This window comes from Rhinoderma darwinii, chromosome 2, assembly GCF_050947455.1.
Source record: "Rhinoderma darwinii isolate aRhiDar2 chromosome 2, aRhiDar2.hap1, whole genome shotgun sequence".
NCBI lineage: Eukaryota > Metazoa > Chordata > Amphibia > Anura > Rhinodermatidae > Rhinoderma > Rhinoderma darwinii.
The window spans coordinates 58,442,984-58,455,109 of record NC_134688.1 but is presented as its reverse complement, the minus strand read 5'-3'; the positions used below and the strand labels follow the sequence as shown (position 1 = coordinate 58,455,109).

At 42.6% G+C, this 12,126-nt stretch overlaps 1 protein-coding gene across 2 annotated transcripts in view; it reads left to right on the top strand.

Moving 5' to 3' along the window:
* Positions 1–12,126, top strand: part of LNX2 (ligand of numb-protein X 2) — a 139,258-nt gene that overhangs the window by 66,970 nt on the left and 60,162 nt on the right. For both annotated transcript variants that reach the window (XM_075851670.1, XM_075851671.1), the window contains one exon: positions 4,424–4,902. In XM_075851670.1, coding sequence (XP_075707785.1) covers positions 4,502–4,902 — 401 coding nt within the window. In that variant the 5' untranslated portion in view covers positions 4,424–4,501. The remainder of the gene's footprint in view (positions 1–4,423; positions 4,903–12,126) is intronic.

Sequence of the window (12,126 nt, the reverse complement as noted above, 5' to 3'; positions counted from 1 at the left end):
TGATGTAAACAATGAATGTTCCTATTGACTGACTGCAAGCAGAGATTTTGAAAAGGGTGACAAATCGATACAGAAAGTATATTAGAAAAGATGTAACTTCATTATAAGATGAATAAGCTTTATTTGCTGAAACGGAAAAGTGGTGGACGAGTTATGGCTGAAGCTTGCAGGTCCTGTGAGCTGTTAGTCCTTTGTCTCAGGTATCCATCTCTATGCCGTTGATGTAGTTGAATCCTCATCCTGTTTTATATTATCCTCAGAATCCTGTTGTAACTCCTACCCAATTCTAAGCTGTGAAAATACTAGTGCCTGAGTAGGTGACAAGAAAAACAGGGGGGTAGGTGTAAGTGAGGAGGTATGAAGAGTGTCAGGGTAATGATGAGAAATCGTAGCAAGTCTTACGGGTGGATTCAATTTCATTCTTTTTTTTTACAAGTGTAGAATTGTGTATATTCACATATGTGTTGTTGTGGAGATGTGGTTGTACAATGTAACAATATGGGGATATAATTAAACTCCTATGTTATTTGCGGTAATGTATTGTGACTATCTGACATCTGTTAGGAAGATTTCTTCCCTTGTGCATGAATATTACAGAACAAGAAACCTCATTTCCACCCCGCACTGCAGCTAATACCAGGCTATAAATGCCTGTTGTCTTCTTTGCAGCAAAATAAATAAAACCATTAATGTATCCTCTCCCTGAATTTATGTTTTCTTTAAAAATTCAAATAAACAGATCAATTTTAATGGCAAAATCATTTGTTTGGGTCCACATTTATAAAGAATTCAGTGAGATTTCGAGTAGCACAGAAAGTGTGATTAACATGCTGAAATCACTAACACTTGTGTGTCATTTGTATCTTGTAAGTGTTGGGGGGGGGGGAATCTATTAGTACTCTGGTTGCTGGGGAGAAAAGGCATACGAAGTTGTAAGTTGTATTATGCAGCACTTATAAAGTTATATAGAAAGGATTTGTCAGCTCTTGTGTCGTTCCTCTGTTATTCCAACTGAAAATACATGAATACATTGACCACTGGGTGTTACCATTCCTATACCTCCCAACCGTCCCGGATTTCAAGGGACAGTCCCGAATTCTGGACGCTGTCCCGGGCGGCCGGCGGTATGCCCAGGGTGTCAACTGCATCTGCGTCTCCAGGACGCAGATACAGTTGAACCCAACACTGAAGCAAGGATCCGTTAACTCTCTGTTCAGCATTAGTACAGAGCGGAGGAGCAGAGAGAGCTCCTCCACTTGTCAAGGACTCCCCAAGCACAGCACTACTTAAAGCACTGAGCCCGGGGAAGCCCTTGTTGTCTGTCCATATAGGGACAGTGATGTCGGGCTTTTAACTATGGAATCCCCAGCTAGTGCAACACAAGTTCTCTGGCCGGGGACTCATGTTTTGGGAAAGCCCTTGACGTCACTGACGTCAGTGGCTACTCCTGGAGCGGAATCCCCTGCCAGAGCGTTGCCGATGCTCTGGACAGGGTTTCCGCTCCTAGAGGGAACCTCTGACGTCACTGTTCATATATGGACAGTGACGTCAGGGGTTCCCCCTGGAGTGGAATCTCTGGCCACAGCGTGGCCGATGCTCTGGCTGGGGATCCGCACCTAGAGGGTGCCCCAAAGGCGCTAGTTACACGAGGGTAGCGCTATCTACAGGGGCGGTGGTGCAATCTTCAAGGGGGTGTGGCACTATCTACATGAGCACTGTGGCTCTATCTACAGGGGACACTGTGGCGCTATCTACATGGGCACTGTGTGTGGCACTATCTACATGGGCACTGTGGCACTAACTTTGTGGGCACTGGTACTTTATATGTGGGCACTGGCACTAGAAGCAGCAAAGGGGACGTTATACTGTATGGGGGCAGCTAAGGCGGCATTATATTGTAAGGGACAGTTATGTCAGCATTATACTTTATGGGGTCAGCTAAGGGGGTGTTGTACTATATGGTGGCAGCTAAGAAGACATTATACTGTATGGGGCAGCTATGGGGGCATTATACTAGGGGCATCTATGTGGGCATTATACTGTATGGGGCATCTGTATGGGCATTATACTGTATGGGAGCAGCTATGGGGCAATATACTGTGTTGGGGAAGCTATTTTGCATTATTCTGTGTGGGAGGCACTATAGGGGCATGATACTGTGTGGAGGGTTCTATAGGGGCAGTACACTGAAGAAAGGCACTATCGGAACATAATGCTGTATGGGCTGTACCGGGTGTGTATGGGTGGAGATTGGTTGGGGTTAGAGGTGTGGCTTAAAAGGAAAAAAAGTGCTGGTTTGGTTGTCCCCCGCATTTTTGAAAGTTGGGAGGTATGCATTCCCCTTGTCTGTTGGGCATGTCCCCACATAGTCTGACACTGTCCAATCAGTGCTCAAATTGTACATGGGGGATGATTGACATGGGGAATGATAATGCCAAGTTGTCAATTTATTCTTACATTTTCAGGACGAATAATGGAGGATTGGTACAGAAAAAGTACTTCAGCATTGTTACTTAATGAGGAATACAAGTATTTACTAAAAGAGATGACAGGTCGTGTTTAAATTAGGTAATCTCTTAGATACCCTGAATGAGGGCTTATTTAGAGGAATGCGATATACGTCCGTGCAACATGCGTGATTTTCTTGCGCCTCGCACGGACTTATGTTAGTCTATGGGGCCGTGCAGAATGCACGTGGGTTTCACGCAGCGTGTGTCCGCTGTGTAAAACTCACGACATGTCCTATATTTATGCGTTGTTCGTGCATCACGCACCCATTGAAGTCAATGGGTGCGTGAAAATCACGCGCAGCACACTGAAGCACTTCCGTGTGACGCGCGTGATTCGCGCAACAGCAGTAAAAAGTATGAATGAAAACAAAAGCACCACGTTCTTTTCTGTTTACAAACATACAGAGTCATAATGATGGCGGCTTCGCGAAAATCACGCAGCCACACATCATACGCGTCTGACACACGGAGCTGTTAAGTACCTTTTGCGCACGCAAAACGCCACGTTTTTTGCGCGTGCAAAACGCACACGCTCGTGTAAATCCGGCCTTATATTGTGTGAACATATCCTTAGATTGTCAAATGTAACAACTTCTGTTTGCAGCCCTTACCGGGCTTTTTTGTTTTACCCAGTTTTTCACAGACTTGGAGAGACCTAAGAAACAACATTGTTATAAAGAGTTACATTCCATCGCCTTCTCCAGCCATCTTGACCCTAAGACACTGTAAGTTTTACAGCACTTCTGGAAGCCACAGTAGCAGAGAGGGAGCACCGGATGGTTAGAGAAGGAGTAGGAATGTAACTCTGTATAACAATGCGGTAGTATAATTATAGCGCTATTGTTTGGAATTGAGTCATTGAATTATATGCTGAGAAATCCATAGCCAGTTTCAGTTTCTATGTGGTGGCAGATTTTATGGATGACGGACAAAAATATTTAGTCTCTGAATACACAGTCCTCTTTTTACTAAAACCTAATGTGATCTTTAAGGCCATGTTCACTGCAGGACTGGCCTAAAATCCGCAGTAAAACTTTCATCCGTTGCATTGTAAAGTTGGAAATTCGGCACGCATAGTATTATACTTTGTTCGGGATTTCCAGTGCGGATCGTGTGAACGTCACATTCACCCAATGGCTTAATATTGGCCTCAGCGATTAACCCAAAAACCAGGTAATGTATGTGAAGATATAAGAATTACCTCCAAGTATGGGAATATATAGCACAAGGATATTTCTCCAAAATTCAGGGCCAAACCATGAGCAAAGTAAGCTGAATAGTAAAAAAAAACAAAAAACAAAACCTTTTTAGGTGTTTATTCACACCACCACCTATTCCCCATCCCAAAGAGGATGTTCCAGTGCTTCCCACCATCATGTCTTAGAGAAAATAATGTCATGATCCTTGAGGCAGGTTATTCCTGCACTTTTTTGGAAATGTGGCCCTATGAAGTAGAGGACCACCCATAGGGAACAAGGCCATCTTGGGATAGGGCCCCTTCTTCACAGACCCGATAGCAGCCGCTCAGGATACATTTATGGTATGTACATTCTTGTGAAATTGTGAAAATCTCTGCGCAATGATCATGATCCTTCTCTTTTCTAATATTAAATGAAAGAATTGCCAATAGCTCAGGGAATCCGAGGACAGGCAGATGTCATACTAATAGATTGTCATGTGCATCTTTGACTTCACTAAGCCACTTTCCCTACTGCCTCCGGTTTACTATGACTTAAGGGACTTAAAAACATCTGCTTTTTCTTTGTGCAAATGCCAGTTACAGTTTCAAGTAAAAGGCCTGTTCAATGGTATTGTAATTATGCTCATATCACAATGATCTGTTCCATCTTTTTAAATTTTTTTCCATTTACAACAACCTGCGTTCAACTTACTATTTTGTTTTATGTTTTTAGGAAGACAAATGGCAGTGTCTGTTCCCTATGTGGAATGTTGAGGACTGGAAGACAGCCTAGGTGTTGAGACTTTTCACTATGGGAACAGCGACGGAAGAACTAGTGGTGGTAGAGGATGATTCCTCATTGAATCCCTTGTGCTTTGAGTGTGGTCAACAGCACTGGACCAGAGAGAACCACCTGTACAATTACCTGAATGAAGTGGACGATGACCTGGTATGCCACATTTGCCTTCAACCATTGCTACAGCCACTGGATACCCCATGTGGCCACACTTTCTGCTACAAGTGCCTCAGAAACTTCCTACAGGAGAAAGACTTTTGTCCGCTGGACCGAAAGCGACTGCACTTTAAACTGTGCAAGAAATCTAGTATCCTGGTGCACAAACTTCTGGACAAGCTTGTTGTCTCTTGTCCGTTTTCCAATGCCTGCAAGGACACCATGCAGCGCTGTGATGTGGAGGCTCATCTGAAAAATAGGTGAGATTGCTCGAATGCAGTTTATTGTTATTGTTGTGAAACAAGTTACGGTTATCAAAGAGCTCCTAGAACAGTGGTCAGTTCTATTCTCTTACATCAAATTTCATTTGGAGTTTCACTAAATTTGCACATCCGCCGCAATTATGGACCTAAATCCGGGTCATGGAAGGGTATGTAGCGATTGCTTCCATGTTCAAATACAACTTTGGGTGTAATTGATGTATAAAAGTTTGTCTCCAACTTGGCATCTTCTTCAACTTGACAGAGGCAGATATTTGGAAGAAAGGGCAACTGCAAGAGCAAAAACAAAAAATATGTTAAAAAGGTGGTCCAGTGAGAAAAAAAATGGATGGCCTCAGGATAGGCTATTAAAGTGTGACAAAACTTTTGACGTCACAGTGACATGTCAGACGTTTTGATCAGTCGGGGTCCAAACACACCAACCGATCGCTAAAATGAAGCTGCGCAAGCGGTCAGGTGAGTGCTATGCTGCTTCGTTTCTGATCGGCTTTGCTTGGCTTTCATCGGACAGCCGAGCGACTTGTGTACGGGCTCAATAGAAAGTCTAAGTCCATGGACTGTCAAAAGTTTTATGAAAGTTTAATATCTGATCAGTAGGGGTCCGACTCTCGGAAACCCAAGCTGATCAACTGTTTGAAGAGGCTGCGGCACTCCGGTGAGTTCTTCTTCCCCTCCTTCACTTACGCTGCTCCATACTGTAATATGTCGTCACACTCGTAGCGGCGGTTCACAGTATTACAGCTTCCTCCCATTCAAGTGAATCTTGAAGATAGGACATTATCTTTATCTCATCAGACAACCCCTTTAAATATTGTGTTGAACTGCACATTCTTTTAGAACACTTAGGCTATATTCAATGAAGGCAGAATTGTTGAGGATTTTTGTTGCGCTTACGCAAAGTACATTGCAGGCTATTACAAAACCCCATTGACATGTGGCCGAAAAAAATCTGCATAAATTGTAGATCATGATACTCTGCCCCTATTTGTTGCAGATTTTTAGCAGAATTTTGCTGCAAATTTCACTTTTTGCCGTAGGAAATCTGCAGTAAAATCCCCATACAACACATAAATGCATGTTTAAGTGGTACATGCAGGATTTTCTGTTGCATATTTTAATTCAAAGGGGGAAAGATATCCACGATATATAGAGCAGCATCCCCTAAAATCTGCATTGATTTTTTTCTACTTCATTTGTATAGGATTTTGTAAACCCACATTCACTTGCATTGGACTGTGGTTTGTTGCAGCAGTAAATTGGCCACTTCTGAACACAGGACGGCTGGATTCACACAGGATGGAAATCGGTGGAATGTCCCAGCCATGTGGATGAGATTTGAACAAATCTCCTCCACATGCTGCTGAATATTTTCCGGACGGAAATCAGAGCATTCTGCAGATTTTCAACAACGCAGTATGCTCATTCTGTTCTGTATGTTCACTGCGGATTTCATAATTTCAATGTCAATGGGTAAAGTCCGCAGGAAAATACGCAGCAAAAACCGCATGTGACATGTGCAGATTATGCTGCAGAAACGCTGCGGAAATGCTGCAGAAAATCTGCAGTATTTCCGTCCCGTGTGAACCTAGCCTATTCAGATGGGCGTTGTAAAACGCGTCAGTGTTTCATCAGGGAAAAACTGACATTTTTCAGAGTTGAATTAGTATTGTGTAAAGGTGCGTTCTGTGTTTCAGCTTTTAACACCAGTGCAGCATCAGTGAACAGCAGTTTTTCACATTCGTTAAAACAAAAACTGCCTGCTTTTTTTTCAGAATACCCTAGCAATCCATCAGTAAAAAATGGATGCACTCGGATAGCGTCAGTATGCTGTCCGATTTTCTTACTGACATAGACTTAAATGGGCGAGTCTAACGACAGAATCGAACCAAACTAGTGTGTGCTGCGAATTTCTCTTCAAGGACCGAGGGTCTGTACGGAAAATTGGACTTGCTAATGAGCTCATTGACTTTGCTGGGTCAGTGTTCAGTCCGGGTGCTATAAGTTCTACTCTCGGACAGCACATGGACGTAAACATCGCTTATCCGAATAGGCCCTAAGACGGAAAATCTGTGAACAAAATATTCTTTGTTAATCAAACAGATACACTTCAGAATGAATAGAAGTAGGAAAAAGTGAAATATAGGAACTCTTAAGGCCCTTTTACATGAGCCAATCATAGGGCACACAAGCGTTCATATATTTTTCTATGTGGCAATGTTTTGTTATCCTTTATACTTTTCTTTGTTTTTCAGTACTTTTGATCAGTATATAAATGTAGTTGCTGTGAAAAGGCACAAAACAGATTTCTGAATACAATGTTTGCCATGTACAGTGAGATAGCACACCAGTAAAGTATTGCATGCTGGTACTCCCTTTGGTGCATTCAAGCTATGGCTGTAGAGCACACAATCGAGTAAAGAAGTATTAGTGGGCACCATATATACCGTCTTTCACTGATCTGCTGATGAACCGTTTTTCCACTTTGCTTACTAATTTAGCCCCTTTCCTCTCCTTCTAAAAATAATTTTGAGTATTAGGTTTGGAAAACTCATCACAGGGAAGGCAGAGGAGATTTACCAGTTGCCAATTTCTCATTATGTGGTTATTGCTGACTATAATTCTCACATTTCCTGCGTTCTTTTCTACATTCTCTCTACCTTTCCTCACTTGAATTTTTCCCTGCTGCGTTCTATTATTTTTACTTTCAGACTAACAGCTTGACAATTATTTTTGGAAGCTGATACAGACTTTGTGGTATAATATCCCAAATTCATCTTCACCCATAATTATTTCTTATTTTCCATTAACATATATGTAGCTATGCTTATATATTACATGGAATAAAACTGGGGATAATGGAACAAGAGAAGGACCTGGGTATTCTGGTAACAAATAAGCTAAGCAGCACTCAATGTCAAGCAGCAGCTGCAAAAGCAAATAGGATTTTAGAGTGTATCAAAAGAGAGATAAAAACCTGTGATTCAAATTTAATATTACCCCTCTATAAATCAATGTAGGGCCACATCTTGAATATGGAATTCAGTTTTGGGCTCCAAATTGTAAAAAGGATATAGGATAACTGGAGAGTTTTCAAATGCGGATGAGTAGATTATTAAATGAGATGGGAGGTGTCGCTTACAATAAAAAGGCTAGAAAAATTGGACTTGTTCAGCTTGGAAAAAAAGACTCCTTAGAAGGGATCTTATTAACATGTATTAGTATATGTGTGGTCAATACAGAGAACTAGCACATGATCTGTTCTTTCCAAAGACTCTTCATAGGACCAGGGGACATTCATTGCATGAGAAAAGGCGTTTCAGACATCAATATAGGAAAGGGTTCTTTACAGTCAGGCTATATTCACACGACAGTGAAAAAAAATGTCCATTAAAAATGGATCAACTGTCAGTATTTCATGGCCATTTTGCATCAGTGTCTCTAAATTTTCATCCATTTCCAGTCCATCTGTCCGTTTTTATGGCCGTTTTGCATCAGTTTTTCATAGCCGTTAAAAAAAAATTATGAATTTCATTGGTCAGACTTTTTTTGTCCCAACCCCCTGAAAACACCCAAAAGAAGGTCACATGTTCACCTAGACACTATTTACAGCCTCCATGATATGATGCCACACACCTCCCTGTATATGATGCCACACAGACCTCCTGTATATGATGCCACACAGCCCCCCTGTATATGATGCCACACACCTCCCTGTATATGATGCCACACAGACCTCCTGTATATGATGCCACACAGCCCCCCTGTTTATGATGCCACACAGACCTCCTGTATATGATGCCACACAGCCCCCCTGTTTATGATGCCACACAGACCTCCTGTATATGATGCCACACAGACCTCCTGTATATGATGCCACACAGTCCCCTGTATATGATGCCACACACCTCCCTGTATATGATGCCACACACCTCCCTGTATATGATGCCACACACCTCCCATTATATGATGCCACACAGTCCCCTGTATATGATGCCACACACCTCCCTGTATATGATGCCACACACACCTCCCTGTATATGATGCCACACACCTCCCTGTATATGATGCCACACACCTCCCATTATATGATGCCACACACTTCCCTGTATATGATGCCACACACCTCCCTGTATATGATGCCACACACCTCCCTGTATATGATGCCACACACCTCCCTGTATATGATGCCACACACCTCCCAGTATATGATGCCACACACCTCCCTGTATATGATGCCACACACTTCCCTGTATATGATGCCACACAGCCCCCCTGTATATGATGCCACACACCTCCCTGTATATGATGCCACACACCTCCGTGTATATGATGCCACACACCTCCCTACATTTGATACCACACAGCCTCCTTGTATATGCCACACAGCCTCCCTGTATATGCCACACATCCTCCCTGTAGATTATGCCACACACCTCCCTGTATATGCCACACACCTCCCTGTATATGCCACACACCTCCCTGTAGATGCCACACAGCCTCCCTGTATATGATGCCACACAGCCTCCCTATATATGATGCCACACAGCCTTCCTGTATATGATGCCACACAGCCTCCCTGTATATGATGCCACACAGCCTTCCTGTATATGATGCCACACAGCCTCCCTGTATATGATGCCACACAGCCTCCTGTAGATGCCACACAGCCTCATTGTAGATGCCACACAGCCTCACTGTAGATGCCACACAGCCTCACTGTAGATGCCACACAGCCCCCCTGTAGATGCCACAAAGCCCTCCTGTATATGATGCCACAGAGCCCTGATGTATATGATTCCACACAGGCTGGCATGAATGCCCTACATACTCACCGATGCAGCGCTGTCTTCTTCAGGTAAGGTCCCTCATCTTCATGGAATCTGCGGTGACGCGATGACATACACTTACCGATGCAGCGCTGTCTTCTTCTGGTGTGGTCGCTAGTCTGCAAAGGCGCATTTGCAGAACCCGTGAGACTTGCGACCAGACCAGAAGAAGTCGGCGCTGCATCGGTGGGTATCTGTCGTCGCGCCACCGATAGTAGTTCCCTTGCAAATCCCCATGTCACAGATCCGTTTTTAACGGTTGTTACATGTATTGACAGCCGATAAAAACTGATCCATTGACTTCTATGGGGGCCGTCAGGCCGCTAAAACGGACAAAAATAGGACATGTCTAATTTTTTGACGCCCTTTATTCACGGGCCGTTAAAAAATGGCCGTGTAAATACACCCATAGAACATCATTGTTCTGAAAACGGCCGTCTGACGGCCGTTTATCCCTGTTGTGTGAACAAGGCCTTAGAATAGTCAAACTGTTGAATGCCCGACCCCAATAGGTAGTGATGGTAAATAATGTCAGCATTTAAAAAAAGACTAGATGATTATTTACTGACAAATGGCATATAATTAATCAAGCAATTAATGACATGTAATTGATTGAGAAAGGTTGAACTTGATGGAACTGTGTCTTTTTTCAACCTATGTTCCTATGTAATTATATACTGTATAACAGAATGGAACATCGATGGGGTGCAAAATGACCCCACGATGCACCTATGTATTTAAGACAAACTTAAAATTTACTTTGAATCCAATATTTTTTTTAATTATATTGTACTATAAGCATTCTTTAAACATTTAAATGAGTTTAACCCTTACATTTCCTATCACTAAATGAAGATAAACTTTCTGTTCATCTCCATAAAACTTTGAAAAACAGGAAAACTATTAGAGCATGTTTGGATTCAGAAGTGCATATGCATGCTCTATATTTTCAGCATCAAAATATTGCTTGTATTATGTTTACTTTTGTTAGAAACGCAGAAGATTGACGCCAGAAAAATACCACATGATCCATCTAGTCTTCCTTTTATTTTATTTCATTTTTATTTTTAATCTTAGAATACAGTTAGGTCCAGAATTATTTGGACAGTGACACAATCTTCATGACTTGGGCTCTGCTGCCACCACATTGAATTTGAAATGAAACAACTGAGAAGCAATTGAAGTGTAGACTTTCAGGTTTAATTCAAGGGGTTGAATAAAAATATCCTGTGAAACGTTTAGGAATTGCAACCATTTTTCTACACAGCCGCCTCATTTCAGGGGCTCAAAAGTAATTGGACAAATTAACATTACCATAAATAATTATGTTTTTAATACTTTGTAGAGAATCCTTTGCAGGCAATGACTGCCTGAAGTCTGGAACCCATGGACATCGCCAAACGCTGGGTTTCCTCCTTTGTGATGCTTTGCCCGGCCTTTACTGCGGCGTCTTCAGTTGTTGCTTGTTTGTGGGTCTTTCTGCCTTAAGTTTTGTCTTAAGCAAGTGAAATGCAGCTCGATCGGGTTGAGATCTGGTGATTGACTTGGCCATTGCAAAATATTCCACTTATTTGACTTAAAAAACTCCTGGGTTGCTTTCGCAGTATGTTTTGGGTCATTGTCCATCTGTCCTGTGAAGCGACGTCCAATCAACCTTACTGCATTTGGTTGAATCTGAGCAGAAATAAATCCCTGAACACTTCAGAATTCACCCGGCTGCTTCTGTCTTCAGTCACATCATGAATATACACTAGTGACCCAGTGCCTTTGGCAGCCATGCATGCCCATGCCATCACACTGCCTCCACCATGTTTTACAGAGGATGTGGTGCGCTTTGTATCATGAGCCGTTCCAAGCCTTCTCCATACTTTCTTCCTCCCATAATTCTGGTACAGGTTGATCTTAGTTTCATGCGGTTCCAGAACTGGGCGGCTTCTTTACAAGTTGTTTGGCAAAGTCTAATCTGGCCTTTCTATTTTTGAGGCTGATTAATGGTTTTCACCTTGTGGTGAACCCTCTGTATTAGCTCTCATGAAGTCTTCTCTTTATGGTAGACTTAGATACTGATACACCTTCTTCCAGGAGATGTTCTTCACTTGGGTAGATGTTGTGAAGGGGTTTTTCGTCACCATGGAAAGGATTCTGCGATCATCCACCACTGTTGTCTTCCGCGGACGTCCAGGCCTTTTTGAGTTCACGAGATCACCAGTGCGCTCTTTTTTTTCAAGAATGTACCAAACTGTTGATTTGGCCACTCCTAACATTAGTGCTATCTCCCTGGTGGATTTCTTAATTTTTTTCAGCCTAACGATGGTCTGTTTCACCTGCATTGAGATCTCCTTTGACGTGATGTTGTGGGTTCACAGCAACAGCTTCC